The 21,972-nt window shown below is 38.8% G+C and overlaps 1 protein-coding gene across 1 annotated transcript in view; it reads left to right on the forward strand.

Annotated features, from left to right (window-relative positions):
- Positions 1-21,972, forward strand: part of MARCHF1 (membrane associated ring-CH-type finger 1) — a 548,248-nt gene that overhangs the window by 461,013 nt on the left and 65,263 nt on the right. Inside the window, 3 exon segments of the mRNA XM_081136454.1 lie at positions 14,498-14,577; positions 14,855-15,317; positions 15,321-15,613. Of these exon segments, the coding sequence (XP_080992580.1) occupies positions 14,498-14,577; positions 14,855-15,317; positions 15,321-15,613 (836 nt within the window).

Genomic DNA, 21,972 nt, shown 5'->3' on the forward strand with positions numbered 1-21,972 from the left:
AAGAACCTGGAGCTGATGGTGTAAATCCCAAGGGCAGGAAAAGGACACTGTCCTAGCTCAGCAGATAGGCAGGAAGCAAAAAGGAGGAAATTCCTCCTTCCTCCACTTTTCTGTTTTACTCAGATCCTCAAGAACTTCAATGATGCCCAACACATTGGGGAACGCAACCTACTTTACAGAGCCCAGGAATACAAATGCTAATCTCATCAGAAACACCTGTAGGGGCACACCCAGAAATAATGTTTAATCTGGGCACCCCTTCCCCCAGTCAAGTTGATAGGTAAAATTAACCGTTATATGTAGGGAGTTACAAGAAGAGGAAATGCAGCAGTTTTCCCTTTTAATTGGCTGTTTCAAAGACCAATATTTGGGAATCATTTACTCATGTAAATGTAGTACTTCTTTCTTGTGTATATTTAACAATAAACCATTTATTTTCTTTTTGTTAAGTTTCTCCTCTCCAGACTTGTGCTAGAGATTAGTGGGACCAGCAATAAAGTTGGTTTCTCTATGTTAGAATGAAATATTATTCAAATCTCCCTAATTTCTTTGACTTGATTGGGCCTGAGTACAACTGCTCACAACCTATTGAATTGAAGGTCAACACAGACGTTACATTTTGTGTCCACCAATGGAGAAGTTGTGCTTCTATTCTTATGGAAGTCTCCCTACCTTTCACCCCCACTTCCACAATGCTAACACAGCCACATTTTTCAGTGGTTGAATTGTCCAAGCCAAAATTCAAAGAGAGAGACAAAGTCTAGCCTAGAAAATTTCCTTTGGAATTCTTCGGAGTTCCTAAATATATCCATCATAGTTATGTTTCTCAACAAAAATTCCACTCCTCTTGGGGCCCAAGAAGAGAACACTCTGTTCCTAGTGTAGGGGAGGTAAAATTTTTCCTCTACCCTCTTTGAGTTTCCAGCCAGGACTGACATCAAACAGATTAACAAGAAAAAAGAGTACACATTTTGCCCGGCCGGGCATGGCTCAGCTGTTCAGTGTTGACCTAGGATCCAGGTGATCGGGGTTCAATTCCCGGTCAAGGCACATGCCCGGTTTGCGGGCTAGCCGATCAATGACTCTCTCATTATTGATGTTTCTATCTCTCTCTCTCCCTCTCCTTTCCTCTCTCTGAAATCAATAAAGATTTTTTTTTTTTTAAAAAAAGAGAGTACACATTTTATTTAATAAAATTTTACATGTCCATGAGAGTAGTCACAGGAAAATGAAGTCCCACAGAAGTGGCTAGGTCTGAGTGCTTATACACTAGGTTGAACAAAGAGTGGCAATTGTGAAAAAGTAATTAAAATACATGAAGAGACTAAAGGAAGATAAGAATTATTTCAGCAAGATCGATTTGTAGAGGTTTCTCTCAGCCTCCACTCCTCATCTCTGGGGATAAGAATGTTTAGTTCCTCCTGGTATATGGAGAGCATCTTTCACATGGGAATTTCAACCTCCTGCTTTCAGAAAGAAAAGAGATCAGAGCTTGCACCTGCTGTTTTTCAAGTGTCTTTACCTCAAAATAATCAATATTCCAAAGCAGCATATTTTTGGTGTGATGTGTCCCTGACTCCTTCACTATCATATAAAAATATTTGCTTTCCATTGAAGTAAGCTTAAAGATATTTATTCATTCCTGCATCAGTTTAGGAATTAATATTTTCCTTGTAGTGTCTTATTTCTGTTCTAATATATGATAAATATATAGAGTAGACCCTTGATTTCTAGAAGGAATACATACTAAAACCTTCAGTAAAGCCCAGATGTATGAATATAACAAGAGTTAATTTCCATTAGAAACCTCTTTTTGTCCCTACAAACAGACATTATTTTCTTGTACTATTATTAGTCATAATAACAAACTTACAGGAATTGTAATAACTTTAGCTCTTCTCTTTGTTCTCCCAAACAGTATGATTACTCGATTTCCTTATGTTCTCTCAAAGTTAAACTATCATTTTATTCTTCAAAAGTGACAGATTTGATGAAGTAACAACTCAGATATTAAGAAATATTTTTTAGATTCTTATAGCAGACATTATTTAGAAATTAAGATGTATAAAATGCAAGAATGACATGTTATAACATTAAGCAAATGTACTGTATTTGTCAGATGCTAAAGATGACATTAGGAACAACTCAGAGATTGCACTTATAGGTTGACATGATCATGAGATTGTGTTAAAACCATAAAAACACAAATTATAAATGAAAGACGTATGAAAACTGAGACTAGTATTTTACAGTCTTTTTACATTCTCTTGTCTTAATTGCCCATTTGTACCCCGTTGTCATTTTAAATAGATAAGTAAACATTCTCTTCAGTAGAGGTATGATTTTAATGAACAAAGGGTGGCCCTAACAATTAGCCCAATTATTAGATTGTTACTCTAAAGATCTACCAATCAGCTATTCTAAAATTAAATGTGCTTTTGCTTATATAAAATGTCAATAACCCTGTATAAAAATCCAACTTATGCAGTCACTTCGGCATGAAGGTGGCAAGCTGTTTAACTTGGTGGATGTAATGTAAGGTGACAGCTCAGGCATTAAATATACTTATGTTGGTTTTCCGAAGTGTTTTCTTTTTTTATATATAAACATGGGAAAAATATGATTGGACCTACTTGAAAATTTTTCCAGGCTAAAATTATCTATAGCTTTGGCCCATGGTGATGAAATTTGAGATCTTAATGTCCTTTTCTCTGTACACACTTACGTGCACCTCAGAAATTTCTTCTGATAGCTCTCAGCCCTGCCTACGTGTGTATCTTGGACTAATTTCTTTGTGACTATTTTCTGGTTTTTATTTAGGCAAATATTTTGATGGGAATATATATATTTTGTTTCCCTGGCCTCATCTGACTCCACACTTAACTAGCCACATGGAATTGCTTCATATAACTGAGAATATATAGCTCTTGACTAATTTCAACTCTTTACCAACAACCCTGTTGGGAGACACAGTATTTATAAAGTATCTTTTGATCTGTAGCTTTTCCTCTAAAGTTAATTCCTGAATTAAGCCAGATAGTAAAGAGTAGTTTAGATCCCATATTTTGCTCTTCTGTAGGGCTGCTTTTCATGGATATAACCTAAATAAATCTAAGCCTTCTTGTTCCCAATTTAAGTCCTGTGCCAACAGAAAATGTCATTCAATAGAAATGCAACCCCAGTTCTGAAAGCACTGGCGTGTCTTTCATAAGGGTTTTCATGGAGTGGCCTGTGGATTGGAGGCAGAGGTGGAGATGAAGCAGAAATCAGGGGAAAGAGCACACAGTAAGGGTTCCTAAAGATCCTTTATCTCTAGCCCCTAAATTCTCATTCATTTAATCTGCTGCTCATCTTTGTCTCAGCCACAAAACTCCTTAAGTTTTTTTCAGCTCCCTGTCACTCTGTGCTTACTCCATCTCCTTACTGTATCTCACTTATTTCCTTTTCAGACTTTTCCTTTGTAGAGGCATCGATCTTTCCTTTTTAGGGCTGAGTAATATTCCATTGTGTGCATATACCACTGTTTGCTTATTCATTCGTCCATCAGTGGACACGTGGGCTGCTTCCACATTTTGGTTACTGTGAAGAGTGCTACTATGAACATTTGTATACAGCTCTTGCTGTTGGTGGACTTACGCTTTTATTTCTCTTGGCTGAATACACAGAAGTGGAATGGCTAAGTGGTATGGTAGGTGCATTTAACTTGATGTGAATCTGCCAAATGATTTCCCTTTTTACATTTCCTCCAGTAATGAATGGAAGTTAGTTGCTTTGTGTTCTTGCCAGTACTTGATGTTACCAGTATTTTTAATTATAGTCATTCTAATGGGCATGTAGTATTATGTCCTTCTGGCTTTTATTTGCATTTTGCTGATGGTAAATAATTTAGAGTGTCTTCAAATGTTTATTGAAAATTTATATATTTTTAAGTGGCTGCTCAAATATTTAGCCTATATTTATTGGGTGTTTGTCTTTTTAATTACTGGTTATAAGAGTGTAAGAATTGTTTATATACTCTGGGTACAAATTCTTTATCCAATATGCACATCACATTTTCTCTTTCTTTATAATGCCTTTCTAAGAGTAGCAGTATTTCATTTATGTAAAATATAACTTACTGACATTTTATTTCATGATTTGTGCTTTTTTTCTCTCATCTAAAAGACCTTTTCCTACTTTGAGGTCACAGAGATGTTCAGTTTTTTTCTCAGAATTGTATAGTTTTATCTTTTTTGTTTTGAATGAATCATTTAAAGTAATTTTTAATATGTTATAAGGTAAGGATTTAGGTTAGTTTTCTTCAATGTGGATATCCACTTGTTCTAGCACCATTTGTTTGAAAGGTGTTTCTTTCCTCATGCCTTGGCACCTTTGTCATATATCAATTAATTATATTTGTGAATATATTTATAGATTCTCTATTTTTTCTCTGATTAATTTGTACATATGTTATAGTTTGGATGCTATTATAAATGGATTTTTTTGTTTCTTTTTTCAATAGACTAATCTTATTTAAAGACACTTGTCACCATCTTATCTCCTAATGAGAACCTTCACTGATTACCCAGCAAAAATGTAGAACGCCACTTAACCTGACATTGAAGTTTCATCATTGTATAAAATCTCCCTTTACAGATTCATCACTGGCATCCTATGTTTCCAATAAATTTAATTACTCACTGCTCCGAATGTATACTTCAAATTTCCATATAAAATTGCACAGTGTACTCTAAACTCACATAAGACGATCAAAGAGAAGGTGCAAGGATACAGCATATATGAGGATCAATAATAGTAAAGCATCTGGTCTAGGAGAAAGACTCAGAGATGAAGGAAACTTCTTATAGCTTTGGAGGGTAAAACTAGAATTCGTGCTGGAAACCGCAAAGAAACGGACTTCAGTGTGATGGCAGGATGATGCAGTCTGACAATACAGCTAGAGAAATGCAAGGGGAGTTCCCAGGAGATAGTGAGTTCTGCTGCTGACCAAGCGGGGGCTGATGGTCACCTCCTGAGAGTGTTATAAATCCAATAATAGTGTCGGATGGAGTTAGACCAAGTCACCTCTATGGAGTTCCTAGTAGCCCTGAGATTGCATAAATATTTTTTCTACACTTATTTCTTTTAGTCATTAAGTATCATTTTCACAAACAAAAGGTGTCTTTTGACAGTTTGGGGCCTATTTTCTCTTCCTTAGAGCCAGCTGTATATTTCATTTAATACTTAATTCTTTAACGTGTTATTCATGAACTACTGCTGAAATTAATGAGGACTTTAAAAATATAAGGAAGCTTCTGCAACAGCATTTCTCATCTGAAGTTCTAGAATCATTCTTCAAAAGGTATTATTAATGTAATAGTAAATAAGAGAAGCCATTCATAAATGATGATGCATGATTATTCTTTGTAACATCTATAAATTATATATCGAGATCTCCTAGTAGAGTAGATCTAAACTGGTCAGGGCAGCAGGAGGCAACGGCTTTAGCATCTTTTGAAACAGTAATTAATTTTCAAAATGCCAAGGCCAATTGGCAGTAGTTAACATTACCCCCAGAGCACAATCGTGGCCTGGATGCCATAGAGACAAGTTGTCTTGTGTTGCCTATAAATGGATTCTCAGAAAACCTAATTTGAAATTACTGCCTTTAATTATATGGTGGATATAAATAACTTTGATAAAATTAGTGCAGCTGGCCTCCTGTTTGTTTTTCCCATTTGAATGCACTGTACAATGTAATCATCTGAAATAAACATCCATTACAAAGAATGCTTTATTTCAAAGAACATATTATTCTGCTCATCCAGTCAATTGTTATTTTCCCCTTCCCAACCACATTTCAGTCTTGCACCTATTAAAGGGATGAGCAAATTACCAAGCTCTCTTAATGTACCAACTAGGAAATTAAAACAATTCATTGCTGCTGAATAGGGCCATGCATTTAAAAGATTTTAGTTCCTTTTTATTCTCAATTACTATGTTTTCTTTTTAAACAGACTCTGCCAACTTAAAAATTAGTGAAAGGCATATTCTTCTCTATACAATATAGTTATCAATATAGTTATGTCACTTCCTCAATAGGAATCCCTCTCTTTAAAAGAAAACAAAAGATGCACCTTTAATTTGATGTGCTTTTTAAACTCCAAAGTCCAATAAAAGGATCTCAAGTACTATATAAAAGGTGGCCTCCATTCATTTATTTTGTTACAGAGCAGAATTGCCTCTTTTACAGAGGAGAGCAGAGCCCCTTTCATCTTGGGTCACTGGATGTGACTGTCTGTCATCTTTATCTCTACTGCAATCAGGACAGGCTTTACCAAGTCAATTCAACTCATCCAACTATTACCAAGCACAGTTCAACCCCACAGCCCTTTATGAGCTACCTGATACGTACAAGACACTCTGAAGATTTCCAAAGTGAGTAAGACTGGCCTCTCTTATAAATCTGGTAGGGAAGAAAAAAAAATTAACTGTAGAATGCCATGGCCGTTTGGAAATGATCAGACAGGAATATAGATGATAAAATAAATGCTAGAGCAAGAGTGATCCCATCAGGAACATTTAAAAAGGGTTCCTGGAGTTAGAAGTGAAATGGCTTTGCATAAAGTTGGGAAATGAACTGGGCCTTGAGGAAAATTCCAAACTTTTTCCCTTTCCTTTCCTTTCCTTTCCTTTCCTTTCCTTTCCTTTCCTTTCCTTTCCTTTCCTTTCCTTTCCTTTCCTTTCCTTTCCTTTCCTTTCCTTTCCTTTCCTTTTTTTCTTTTTTCTTTTTTTGGTATGGTCAGTGTTTATTTATTTATTTATTGTAATTTATTTTTTATTTTTATTGCTAAAAGTATTAGAGATGTCCCACTTTCCCCCCATTGGCTTCCTTCAGCCTGCTTCCTCCCCGCTCTCCACCTCTTCTCTTTACAGAGAAAGGCATGGAAATAAATGTATGGACATATTTGATGATAACAAATAAGCTAGGTTTTGCTGGAACCCAGGAATTAAGAGAAGTGACTAAAGTTAATACCAGAAAAGTAGATGGGATGCAGAACACAAAGGCCTGAAAATACCAAACTGGTCTCTTTGGATTTAATTTATTAGGTAGTTGAAAACCACTGGAACCTTTTGATGAGGCTAAGGAAATGACTAGAGCTACACCTTAAGAAGATTAATCCCAATGTTCTGCAGAATACAGATCAAAGTGGAGAAAAAAGGGAGGCAGTGAGAACTGTGAGGAGAATTTTCTCTCTCTGAACAATTAACTGCATCAGACAGAGGGAAGAGCCAGGATCCTGAACTCGGCCTTCATGCAGTGGGACTTAGAGTGGGCACCGGACCTGCAGCTAGAATGCATACAACCACAGGAGCGTGGGGGCAGGCCAGGCCGGCGCGGGCGCGGGCGGCAGGCAGCCAGTTTATCGGACGGCGCGGCCCATTCTAAACCTCCGGCATCTGAGCTTATGTTCTCACAAAGGCAAACATGAGGCAAGGACTCGTATGGGTAGTTTGTTTGGGAAGTGTTTCCTGGGCAGCAAGGAGAAGGGCAATGAAGCAGCAAAGGAGAAGCCAATAGAAGGAAGCAGTAGAGGTCACCGATGTGTCACCGAAGCTTGATTCCACCAGGACCACCTATGAAATGTAAAGAATGTCTCCAAGAATTGACTATTTGAAAGACTGGGGGCTGTTGCACTTATCCCTGGCTTCTGTCCCCTCTAGTTGAGATCTGCCTGGGGGCAGCGTCTGTACGCTTTGGAGTATACTTATACAAAGGCTTTCACAGAGTGCCCTTGCTTGACATTTGGCCAAGCTGACTCTGCCCTTTTCTTTCATAGAAGCTTCCCGGGCAGTTAAGAAAGCCAGGGAGCTGCATGCCATTATCCTTATCATTGGCCCTTCCTATACACATGCTAGAGCTCATGCATCCCTCCCCATCCTCCTGTACCTCAGCCAACCAATTGTGATGCTATATCTCACTAGGCATCACCACCCCACTTACTACCAGCAAACAGTTCCCTGTTATGTCTGACCGTGAGTGACCTGTCTCCTAAATTCTATCTTGTGGGTCTGCTTTCTAGAAAAATTTCTGGTACCAGCTTTCTCTCAGTTTGGGTTCCCCACAAAGAAGTAGTGGTGACAAGACTTTTGTTGTAAGTGGTATATTTCTGAAGTCATCCCAGGAATCATAAATGAGGGACTAGAGAACATGAGACAAAGATGGGCAAAAAGTCAATTTAAGGATGCATTTTGAAGGCAGTTAAGGGAACTTGATTCTTAATGGGACTTCTGGGAAATAGTTAAAATGTCTCTCAAAATTTTCTACAGGAGGGACAGAGAATGGGTCATTTATCAATAAGCTTCTAGACCCCATTTTTTTAGAATTGCTCCTGGAGTTATCAACTCTCTTGCATTTAAACTTGCGAAAGCCCAAGCATGTTCCTATGGATTAGGAGTACAAAGCAGAAACTAAATTACACTCACTTCATTGTCACTATAAGGTCAGTTGGCACCCACAAGGAATCACTCACCAGAACGGCAGCTATTAGAAGCAGATGAGGGGATGCAACACACTGTACCAAAGACAACTGTCTGAGTCTGTTTATCCAGCTACCAGAATGTTTGCATTTTACTAGGTGGCCTAGGTACTACTGATGGGTCCTCAACTCCTTCATAGAATGGTCCCCATTTATTCCCCCAAGAGATGGTCCTTTCTCTCAGAACTAGTGTTACATCTCCTGGCCCCAGTGGTTCAACTTTGACTGCTGCCAAAGTTTATCTTGGATCTGATCTATATTAATAGGAGTGGGTGGCTTTTGAGAAGTGGGAGGTGACATGAGCTGCTACTTCAAACCAAACTTTTTGCCATACCACCACACCCCCCCGGGCTGCTGACAATCACTGTCCCATCTGTGTTTTCAACTGTCTTGTTTCAATAGGACACGTAGGCTGGCTTAGCTTGGTTTCTGCAGCTCCACTTGCTGGCCTTCTGGGGCATCTCAAGGGCCTCTAGGGCCTCTAGGGCTAGATTCTGCACAGTTAACTGCAGCTTCTTTTTTTTACCTACCTACAGAATCTAGCCAGCTTCTCTCACACAATGGTGTGAATTGCTAAAGGTAGATTTGTCTTTCTCTTTCTGAAAAGATGTTTAGTTTCTCCCAAAATTTTGTGTGCCAAAAGGAGCATTGAGACAACTTGCAATGACATTCTTTTCTACTTTTTTCTGTCTGGCCTGTGTCTTGCTTTATGCACCATTTTTAATCCACAGAATAATATCCTTGTCTTCAAGATCACTTTCTTCTACATCTAGATTTTGTAATCAGCCAATGGTGTGGATCTTTGCTACACAGAGTTTCTTAGGAATCTCACATGGTCCTCAGCATGTACAGCAGTAAATTTTGCATAATATGAGGAGGGAGATGACATGTAAATTTCTCAAAGTAATCTAAGTTTTATCTCCTTCTTAAGCCCCCTTTCCTGCTGATGTGAGAAATGTTTGCTTTTTTTCAAAACAAGACTCCAGGCTCTACCAGTTCAGAACTTATTACATTCAGTCTTTCAAGTTTTCTTCCCATTTCCCTACAGTTTTCAGAATACGCTGGTCAGGGGCCTATATTTAGGTTCTATACTGCAGGTTTTTTCCAGGCCTGTTGCTAAAGCACCAAACACTGGCTGTTAGACCTGACAACTGGCTCTCTGCTACAGTCTGACCTTCCAACCCATTTGGGTTTTCACTGAAATCTCCAGACCTCTTGCCTGAGTAGTCTTTTCTGTGGGCCTCTGTTATAAAGTCACATTTATTTTAATTTTGGTGACCCTTGCTTACTTCCCCAGGCTAGCAATCTCAGTTGTCTTTCACACAAAAGCACAAGAAGACATCTGGATTCCCTCACCCCACCCCAGGCGGAGGGTGCGAGAGAGCTGGCTCAGGTCCATCTGCCTCGGTTACCTCTCATGTACCAGCCAGGTGCTACATTGGCACTGCCCTTGCCCGCTGAGAAGCTCATCTTAAGGACATGTGGTCTTTCCAGGGAAGGCAAAAACAAGCATTGTGCTCTTGGTTTGCTCCCAAGCATGTAATGGTGAGTCTTCCAAGTATCATGCCCTGCCCCCCACACCCTCTCCCCAAACCATGTTCAACCCTGGGTGGATCAATGGGGAGAGAAAACACTGGAATTTCATCTTTTGTTCTTCTCTTCCTTCTCTACTGTCCTGCTCTTCAGCAGCAAGTAGTAAGCAGTGCATGATTCTCCTTCTGGTAAATTTTAAATTTCCTTAGGTCTAGCCCAGCCGGGTGGGGCTCAGCGGTTGAGCATCAACCTAGGATCCAGGAGATCGGGGTTCGATTCCCGGTCAGGGCGCATGCCCGGGTTGCGGGCTCGATCCCCAGTCGGGGGCGTGCAGGAGGCAGCCATCAATGACTCTCTCATCACCGATGTTTCTATCTCTCTCTCTCTCTCTCCTTTCCTCTCTCTGAAATCAATAAAGATATATGCCAAAAAAAAATTTCTAAAAACAAACAAAAAAATAAAATAAATGTCCTTAGGTTTATACCCTTCATCTCCTTCTGCTATAGCTTGTAGTAGAACTATGACTGGAAGTCCAAGATCTCATGTAGATAGATAATGAGATTTGGGAATTTAGGAAACACTTTTCTCTATTAAAAAAAAAATCAGACTTTCAAGAATATTATCACTGGAGCCTCAGAAAACAACAACAACAACACTAATATGATATTTGAAGTAGGATAATCTCCAGTTTGGCCAAGAACTTAGGTCCTTAGTTTTGTATACAGTGAGTTACTCACTGGGGCAGCTTTAAGGATAATGATGATCAGGTTCTACACCCTCGATCCCCTTCCTCAGAGATTCTAAAATTAAGCCTGGCAAGAGATCATTTTTTTTTTTTTTAACTTCCCAGCGATTCTAATTTTTAGCCTAGATTGGAGTCGTTGACTTAAGGCTGTTATGTGTCTTCTCTTTGAATGAAGGGATACTATTGAGTCCAATGTGGGGAGAAAACATGATTTGTTGGAAATGAATCAAAGGAATTCTCATATTCCAAGATTAACATCCTATTACAACCCTTGGACATGCTACAAAGCACTTACCTGATCAATGATTTTCTGTTATCCTTCTAACAATCCTTTTATGCAGATGTCATATTGACTACATTTAATTGAAAAAGAGAAGTGGAGCTCAAAGAGGTTAAACACGAAATGACTTTATTACTTAAATTGTAGGAAAAAAACCCACATATCTTGATTCTTGATATTAATGGTTGTCATTTGTAATGCGATCATTAATATGATTTAAAATTTTTTCTTTTATTAAAATGAAAGATTTAAAATATTACAGAAATAGGTAACCTGAAAATTAAAGGTTTCTCATAATTCCACCTCTCAATGATAATCACTGCTAACATTTGTATGTATACTTCTCTAAAAATGACCTATTCATATGAGAACTTACATCGTGAAAGCATTAGTTTCCCACATGAGATCGTACTATATACAATTTTGAAACTTGACTTTTCACATAAAAATATATCTTACAAATATGCGTGTGTGAGATTGTGTGTGCATACATGGGGTGCATCTCATTCCTTTAAATGGCTTTTGTATTTCATTGTAAATAACTAAACATTTGGGTTGTTTCCAATCTCTGGCTGTCACAAATAATGCTATAATGAACATTTCTGTTATAATGAAAATATCTTTGGGCAATTGTGCAGGTGTTTTAGCAAAATTGATTCCTATGATTAGAATTTCTGACTTGAACAGCATAGACATTTTCTGTTTTAATAGAGTTGACCAAATTGCCCTTCAACAGGTTGTGCCAGTTTACAATGATGTACTTTCAGCAATATACGGCAATGCTTGGTTTCCCCCACTTCAGTACACTGGGCGTTATCAATCTTTTTAAACTGTGCTGATCTGATAAGTGGAAGTAAATACCGTTGTTAACTGAATTTGCATTTGTTTGCTTATTGAAATTGAGCATCTTTTTTACACGTGGCTTTTGGCCACGTGTAATTCCTTCTCTGTGAAGCTTCTGTGTGTTTTACTCATTTTTCTCAAAGATCAATCAACTTTTTCTTCCTCGATTTGTAAAAGATCTCTGAATACTAGAGAACGGAGCTGTTTGGCTATCATGTATGTTATAAATATGGTATTATTTATGGCTTTGAATTTTTTCTGGGGTAATGTTCATGTGTGAGTATATGTGTTTCTTTTATAAAAATTAAGAGTTATTTTTCTAAATATCATGCTTATTTGTCTTTTCCTCCATTAATTTCTTGTTTCATGTCATCCTAAGAAAAGAGATTCCCTTCCAAAATATTATAAGCATATTCAGCTATATGTTCTTCACATATTTTATGGTTTTATTTTACTATAGTTAAGTCTTCCATCCACCTAAACTTTAGTGTAGGCAGTAAGGAAGGCATCCAGGTTTACATTTTCCCAAATGGCCAGTCATTTTTTGCCCGTGCTATTTATTTAATAACCTAGCCTTTGGCTCAGGGACCCTTCCCTCCATCTTTAAGAACAGAAATGTAACATCTTCTCTTCTCTTTGCTCTCATCCTTACATTGTCTCTCTCTGAGTCTAACTCTTCTGCCTCCATCTTGTAAGGTTCCTCATGATTACATAATCCAGGATAATCCAAGATAACTTCCCCATCTCAAAATCGTTAATTTACTCGTGTCTGCAAAGTACCCTTTGTTGTGTAAGGAAACATATTCACAATTTTCCAGGACTTGGATGTTAACATCTTGCAGGGGGTTGGGGGACAGTTGTAATATTATTCAGCCTACCATGCCTCCTCTTTCAAGCTCTTCTGACCTTTTAAGCTAGAATTAGTTTCTCTTTCTCTGGATCTCACAATATTTCAAATATGGGAATTTTTGGAACAATTTTGAAATTTAGAATTGAGTTTTCTACCTTTGCTGCTATTTTCTTGGTGTCAAAATTGTGTATTTCATCTGTGCAGTCAGACTGGCTTGAATCTGGAACTAGAACTTCCTTGGCTTCCTCCTCTGTAAAGGAGAAGTGTGTTGCTAGGTAGACAAGAGAGTAGATGAAGGAGCAAGATTCCTCATCCAAATCCCTGTTCTAACACCTACTAGTAAGAAACAGAGATGTTTCTTCATCTGGAACATGGAACTAATTACAGTATTAATAAGTGAACATAAGACTAATACTTAAAACAGTGCTTGGCACATAATATTCACTCAAAACTGTTAGTTATTACTATTTCCCACTTGCAAGAATATTGTAAGAATTAAAGAGAATAGAAAATGCCACAGAACAATGCAGTAAATCCTCAATACACTCTAGCTTTCTTTTTTCTTTTTTTTTAAATATATCTTTATTGATTTCAGAGAGAGGAAAGGAGAGAGAGAGATAGAAACATCAATGATGAGAGAGTCATTCATCGAGCCCGCAACCCGGGCATGTGCCCTGACTGGGAATCGAACCCCAATCGCCTGGATCCTAGGTCAACGCTCAACCACTGAGCCTCGCCCAGCCGGGCTAGCTTTCTTTTTAAAAAAATATTTTTATTGAGTTTTAGAGAGAGAGGAAGGAAGAGGGTGAGACAGAGAGAAACACTGATGTGAGAGTGGAACATCGATTGGCTGCCTCCTGCATGTCCCCTACCCGGTTCGAGTCCACAACCTGGGCATGTGTTCTGATCAGGAATCAAACCAGCAACCTTTCGGTGCACAGGATGATGCCCAACAAACTGAGCCACACTGGCCAGGGCTACATACATTCTAACTTATGATTTACCATCATCTTTATTAAACAGGTTAAAAAAGTCAGATGGAGTGAAGCAAGGTGGGAGTTTAGTGAAATGTACTCAACTTTGCGCCAACAATCTTAACTATTTCAGCCTCTCTTATTCTTAGGTTCAGTATGTTAACAGGGTTAAAAGATATGAAAAGTCAATAATATTGTGACAGATAGATTTTACTAGTTTCAATGATGAAGTAGAGATAACTGTAGGCTTTTAAATACTACAGAGTGTTTTCAAATATATTATCTCATGGGGACCTTGTTGTGACCTAATGCCAACTCTAGGCAATATCTAGCAATCTAATGGCTATTTGATTATTTAGGCTTCCTGGATTATTATCATCCTTGTCATGTAATGGCCCTTATGTCCTTTATAGCATAAGATATTCAAGTGCTACCCATTTGTTTCCAAGGCAGATTGAGCCATTCCACTCAAATGTTTACAGTAACTAGAATAGAAACTTGTAGAATCATCTTCCTCTCTCATAAATGAAGCAACAGCAAAGCGGTGCAGCATCTCAGCTGTTTCAAGTTCCTCAAATAAGTTTTACTTTTGCAAAACGAACTCTTAACTTCCCACATTCCGTGAGCTGCGTTTTAATCAACATGACCGGCAGCCACGTTTGTTGTAATTTTTTAAATATGTGGAAAAAAAACAAGATATCGACCATGTATTACCTTAATCAAGATGCCAAATTATCTAACTTGTTTCTCCAGGCAAGCAGCCCAACCACAGGGACAGCTCCCAGGAGCCAGTCAAGGTTGTCTGTCTGTCCGTCTACTCAGGACATCTGCAGGTAAGTGCTCAGCAAATGATTCTACTCAATGTTTTTTAGACCAGTGTTTTATATTCTTGTTTTACCTTCTGAGACTGGGTGGCTCTTGCTTCTGCCTTATACTGTTCCCTGGATAATTTATACTGGCTTAATGTTTTCCTTTAGTGCATTTTCTTCATTTGATCTCTATTTACCGACTTCTGGTCCATGCTATCATTTTCATCGTTCTCTCTCTCTGTTTTCCCATGGCTTTCCTGTCCATTCCCATTTCCCACCCTTTGCCTGCTGCTTTGTCTAGATCTACCATCTTGCATGACATGTCAGAAGATGCATTTGAGCAGTGCACCCCTGTCATGGTGCTGAGCCCTGCTAGGAAGGAGTCTGGTAATAAATCAGTAAAACAAAGGCCTAGGAGGAGGAGAAGGGCCTCTGAGAGATATGAGCATGCAGAAGAACAAAGAAAAGGGAGAAGAAATGATTTTCACCTCCAGATCTCAAGCCCCAGATGGAGTGAGCTTTACATACTATTTTCAGATTCATCTTCCATAGATGAGAGTCACTGGACTCAGGCAAAAAGAAGAGCCCAAGTGAAATTCCGACTGTCACGAAGGGGGAATAATAATAAATCATGTGGAAACTTGGATGTGTCTTCTGCTCCTCCTGGAATTGATCTGGTAAATTTGGGATCCAAACATAAAAAGCAGCAAGAACTGATTGGATGTGAGAATTGCTCTTTAAATCTCTGCAGAGGAAAAGGCCCATAGTTCCAAGAGTGCAGTGTTTCCCTGCCTAGAGGATCCTATGAGATTAAGAGATCCTCAAGGAACCACAAAGAAAGCAAAGGCAGATACCACCATAGGGATCTGCAGCTTTTGCATAGTCTTAGGCAAAATGAGACAATCAAGAAAAGACTTCCAGAAATAGATTCCAGCACTGAAATATTGGCAGTAACAGAAAGCGGCAAGTATGTGGATGATGCAGGGTTCCAGGTGCATAACTCTGTTCAGACGCCTCCTGCCACCTACCATGACGGGTCTGATAATTTTAAAGTATGCGGGTCAGTCACTGTAGAGACAGACTTGATGCCATGCAAATGTGTTTCTTTCTGCTGTGAGTCAGGTGTGTGTTAGACGCCTACCCTTAAAACATAACATTTATTCATGCTGTTATTTGTCTGGTTGGATATAAAGTGACAAAATGAGAAAAGGTGGATCTGAGAAGAACAATAGAATTAAATGTACCCTTTTTCCTTTTTTTAAAATTGAATAATGGTTTGTCCTAGTAAAGGGACTGACAAACCAGTTGAGTCTTGTACCCATACTAGTTAAGACAAGACTAGTGGAGGAAATATGGTTGAAAGTGTAGGAAACCTTAGACTCTTCCATGTAAATTTGGTGAACTGTTAGCACCCTGACAGAAAAAATATTCAAGGTTAGGGGTTTTTAAGGTCAGAATTTTGTATCAGAAAATCTCCTCTGCAGTTGGTGCTAATTTGTTCTCCAGTTGTTTGACTCAGCAGGGTAATTTAAGACTGAAAGGACACAGAAACAGGTCATGGACATATCAGTGGGGTTGCTGGAGCCTTCAGGGAAGGAGACCGCATTAACTTTAGTGATAATCATGTACTGAAAGGTCTCAACATGCAGACATTTCATAGCTGTAAAACTGCTGCTTTCTTGCACTTTTTACTCAACTGTACACCTTTGCATCATGCATTTATTCATTCAAGCCTCTGTTGTGCATCAGGTTTATTCCAGGCTTGAAAACATCCTAATGCATGAGATTTGTATAGTCTCTGACATCTTAGCTTACAGTCAGATGGGGATAACAGTCACAAAACCATTCCATAGTTATATATAATTATGATTGTGATAAGGACTATTAGAATATGAGAACACAACAAGGAAGCTTTACTTATTCTGGGAGATCAGAGAAGACCTTTTTCAAGAAAGAGACAAGCTGACTGGGGCTCAAAGAATGACAGGAATTGATCAAGGAAAGGAACAGGGGAGACCATCCCAGACGAGTCCCACTGTGTGAGGCCAGGATGAGGGAAGGAGTTGAGCAACCCAGGGAACTGAAAGCTGGCTGTTTTGGTCAGGGTGTGGTGGGTGAGGGGGATGGGTGGTAGAGATGAGGCCTGAGAGGTGGAGACAGGCATGCGACACATGCTAAGGAATTTAAAGAGAAGTGACGTCATTTGATCTGGATATTCATGAGAGGTTCTGGTAATCGTTTGAATATGACTTAAATGTGGCTTAGCTAAAGTGTTGGGGGATAGCAACCATCTGTTATCACTTGCAACCATCTGTTATCATTTCCCAAACCTAGTTCCAACATAATTTAATGAAGACAGTCGAAGAAGCTGGTTGCAGGCTTAATGGTAATTGGAGAAAAAAAGTGATGCTTGCAATTAAAGTCGTAGTGAGTGGTTCTCCTAACTTAAAAGCACTGCTCTGGAGGAACATTTTCAAAGGCAGGATACTTAACTTAGATTTCTATTAATGAAAGTGAGATCGATGGGCCTATTTTCTTGCTGTGAGTTATCATCAAAATATACCCACTAAGCAAATACCAAGGACAGCATATTGTACTAGGTGCTGAGGATAAAAAGTGACAAAAGACTTGATTTTCCCCTTAAGTGGCCTATTATCTATTAGGAGAAATTGAACATACACCTGAAAAGATGAACGTTTGAGGCAGTCAGGGTGAATTTAAGAGGAATACTGCAGGAATCTGAAGAAAGAAAAATTGCTGAGAGCTGGAACAATCTGGAAACCCCTTAAGAAGTGGGATTATTGGGACTGAAAAAAGTCAAATTTAGTTTGGCAGAGATGTATGGCTGGCACTCCAGGCACTCAAGGCAGGGAAAATACCATGAGCCCAGACCAGGATGTGGGAATGACACTGTGCACGTAAGAATTTTGTGTGAATTTGTGTGACTAGGTTGGAAGGTTTGCGTAGATTGATAATAATGAAAATGTTTTAAAGAGACATTATGAGCAAAACATGCATATCCTTCCAAGGAGTTTATCTCCATTCTGTACATCCTTGTTTTCAAACTGCCTCAATGAGCCTCTTGGTGCTAAAGTTGAGGACAGATTAAGAGGATTGTACTCCCTTTAGCCCATCTTCAGCCGGAGAAGTGTCATGATTATCTCTCTTAATATAATGGTGTTTTACATAATATTCTGTTAAGAAGAAAATAAGATTCCACCGCAAAAGATAATACAGAGCAGCATTAGCCAAATAAAATAGGCTCATTGAAGAACAACATGCACAGAGTAGTCACAGTGTCCTGAAGGTGTCCTGGGAAAGTAACCTAGATGTAGGAGAATGTGGTATAAGGATCCTACTTTGAGATAAGCAGGACTAGGATGATACAAGGTAATGAAAGGGGGGAGCGTTGGCACACTGGCATTCCACCCAGGAATAGGAATGATCTAAATGCTTGGAATTGGTGAGAGCATAAGACAGAGGAGTTGGTAATGATTTCAAACCTTGGAACTTGGGGGACAATAAATGCTAATGTTACTGACAAAGGCAGAAGAGGTCAGAGGCAAGTTGGTTTGGGAAAGACATGATGAGTTCAATTACAGGCAGGCTATTTGTTGTTGCAGTGACATTCAAGGGTCAGCTGTCCAGCAGACAGTATGAAACATGTCACTGAAATGCAGGTGAGCAGTAAGGGCTGGGTCTGTATACATTTCCAAGCATTAGTGAACTGTACACAGACAGGCACTAAACAATTGCATATTTGCAACTGTTGTTAAAATAATATATTAGCATAAGGCAATAACACAAAGATATTAAAAATGAAAATATAATCATGGTTGGACAGGACATATAGACTCTCAGGGAGGTGACTATGATGCCAGAAAGTGAATGAAATCTTTAAATGAGGTCATATGTAGGAAAAAAACACCTCTAGGTTGAACACAGCCTGAGCACCACGGTCTCCTGTGGAGGGGAGAAAGAAGACCCCTGAGAAAAGCAGCAATGGCCTTGAACTTGCACTCCTGCTGCTTCAGATGTTCATACGCAGGACCAGTCTCAGCCGCAACCACAAAGCAGAAGCTTCTAAGCCCTTCCTCCTTCTCTGTTCCTAGCATTTAGTCCCCACATGGACACTCTGTGTTCCTTCCCACCTCATCAAAGCCTTATTTAGAGAAAGTTTCTTTTAGACAATTAGAATTTACAGGAAATTTAAATTATCCTGCTATTACACCCACAGTTGTGTATTGGGAAAAGCTTTTCCTTTTTTAATGGAAAAATTTACATTTAGAAAAGCATGAATTGGATCATATTAGCTCATGCTTGAAACTTTTTAATGACTTCTTAATTGCCCTCAGTGGCAAGTTCAAAATCTTTAATATGACAAGTCCCTGTTTGAGCTATCAGATCTGCCTCTCCAGCTTCAATACCCATCATTAACAATGACCTATCCATGCTGATCTGTCTTCAGTCCCTGATAGTGGCCAGGCCTCTCTCTTTTAGGGCCTAGAATGACTACATATCCCCTCTGCCCTTCACCAGACTAACTCCTGGTCATTCTTTCTTGATTTAAATGTCACTTCTTTAGGGACTCCTTCATGATTCCCTAACCAATATTCAGATCACCTGGGAGTCAATTCCATAGCATAATTTTATTTTTTATTATTTTATTTTATTTATCACTGTTGTTGAAAGTATTACAGATGTCCCTTTTTTCCCCCATTGATTTCCTCCACCCTGCACTCGCCTGCTTCTCCAGGCCTTCACCACACTATTGTCTGTGTCCATTGCTAACATATAGATATTTTTGTGATTGACTGTGTCAGATTTGTTCATTGCAGTGTTCACAGTGCCTGAAAGATAGCATACACTCAACACAGTTTTTGAATGAATAGATTTAGGGAAATTAATTTTTCAAAGGGAATCATTCTGAAATCACAGCACTATGTGGTGGATTACCTCACCTTCTATGGAGCCAACATGTAAAGAATACTCTACACTATCAGTTCTCAAACCTTAGTGGACATCAACTGACTACAGGGCTGGTTAAAATATAAATCATTGCACATACCCCCAGAGTTTCTGATTCTCTTACTTTGTGGTTGGGCCCATGAATTTGATTTCTAAAATGTTCCCGGGTGATACAGATGCTGTTGACTTAGGGACCACATTTTTAGAACCTGTGTTCTATGCTACAAATTCTCTCTGGGCTTTAAGTGGGAAGAGAAAAGAGTAAAGGTAATTGAAAGGATAAGTTTGGGAAGAATAATTATAGTTTTCTATCATATCCTATTGAATGCCAACACAAAGGATAACTCAATTATTTTTTCTGTATTTCACTGTCATACCAGAATAATGTGGGGCATCTTGGGGCATCTTCCTAAAACCATAGACTGACAAAGTCCCAACTTTACCAGGAACTCAGATGCCATGGTTTGGATATTGTTTCCCTTCAAACCCACTTCCTCATCTCAACTACCCCCACTTCTGTCAGTTACTTCACAAATCCCCCGAATTTTCAGTTTTAATTATTTTCTTCTGCATTGAATATATCTGGTCTCTAACTAAGTCCTGTCATTTCTTCCTCCAGATATTGCTGTTGATCTGTGGTGCCTTCTTTCTCATTGTCAATGTCCCATTTTGGTCCTACTTTCCACATCCATCCCCACCCCCAGCCTGCTACCTGCTTTGGTAAGGACTCTTCCACTAGGTTAACATGGACCGAAACCAATTCAAATGTGCTTAAGCAAGAAAGAGATGAATTATAGCCACATAAATAGAAAATTGAGGTATATAGATGGGGCTTCAGGGACTCCAGAGTCTCAAACAATGTGGATCTCTCTCCCTCTCCTTCTCTGTGTGTTTTCATTTTTTCCATCTGCAGATAAACTTCCTCTATATAGCAGAAGGAAGAGACAGTGTGGATAGGGGTAGTTTCAGGCTTACATTTTACTAGCAGTGACCTGCCTTAGGTCTCACCGTTGGGCTAATCATAGTCACCAGGGGCATGAGGCTGTATGCTTGGAGCAATTCCTTGGGTGAGAAAGTTCGGTTTAAAATGTGGCTATTGGAAACCCCTCTAGAAACCTTATAAACTGAGGAAAGGATATTTCAACAACAAAAAAGAGAGGCACCAGGACCAGAAGACATGGGAAAAGAATTATGAGCAAAAATATATATAGTAGCTCTCAGCCACCATCAAACTCATTTCTTCCCCACCCTTCTCTTTGGATGCCCATATTCAGATGCTATCCTCATTTGTATCATTTTTCATGAAGCTTTTCCAAAATGTTCTGTTCAACAGTGTTTGTTTGTTTTTTGGAATTCCCATAACCTTGAAGTAAATATCGCATATTTAGTATTCAGTCTTCCTCTCATAGTTTCATGTGTGTTAGCTCTCTTTTCCCTATAGAATAAGCTCCTTGGAGATAGGACTCACGCCTTACACCTATGTTGTACCCTCCACAGTACTCAGAACAATTCTGGCCTTTAGAATTGCTCCAGCAGAACTTTTGGGATGGCTTTGTAATCAGTGAATGCTAAGTGCAAAGACTTGCAAAATCCATGGGCATGATAATGGGAATTGGGTGGTTCAGGGTGAAACAAACAAGGAGTAGTGAGTTCCATCACTACTTCTTCTTTAAAAGAAGAAGAGCCTCAAAGTAGATAATAGCTCCTGGTGATGTTCTAGTTCTAGCTTGGATTGGGTGGTGAGTTTAAAAGCATATTGTAGATTGCTTTCCTATAGCCTTCATTAGGCATATTCTCATTTCTTCATTAAGAAAAAAATTTTGAGAAAAATTTGGATGAGAAAGTGGTAAAAACAGTCTGTATTTTGACTTCTTTAATTCTAGCGAGTTGTAGGGAACTTTAAAGTGGATGTGAGAAAATGGAGAGAAAATGTCTAAAGCTCCAAGTGTTCATAGCAGAAGACTGCTTTTCAAGAGCAACAGGATCATGCTCTAGAGACAAAGCTCTAGCATTTATAAAATTGATTTAGATAATTTTTGAATAATAGGCTTGAGCTCCTAAGAAAATCATGCTTAAAATCAACTCTTTTTTATCTCTGTCATCATATCTGTGAACTCATTCATTTCACGCATTGAGCAACTACTTCTTGGGAATTCACTCTGTATTAAGGCAATGTTCTAGAAGCTGGACATATAGTAATAGTAATACAGTAATGGTCCCATCCCTCATGAACTCATATTCCAGTTGGTAAGGCGAATAATTAAACAGGCAAATGTAAAAGAATCCATGAATGAAGCTAAAGGAACACATTGCATCTAGCAGCACAAAGCAGGTTCCCTGAGGAACTAACAATTAAGGAGAAACCCAAAAGAGAAGTAAGAGTAAGCCAAGCGAAGAGAAGAGATAATCTGTTCCAGGAAAAGGATGTGGCTTATGATATGAACACCCAGA

The sequence above is a fragment of the Miniopterus schreibersii genome, assembly GCF_964146895.1.
Source record: "Miniopterus schreibersii genome assembly, chromosome: 4".
Classification (NCBI taxonomy): domain Eukaryota; kingdom Metazoa; phylum Chordata; class Mammalia; order Chiroptera; family Miniopteridae; genus Miniopterus; species Miniopterus schreibersii.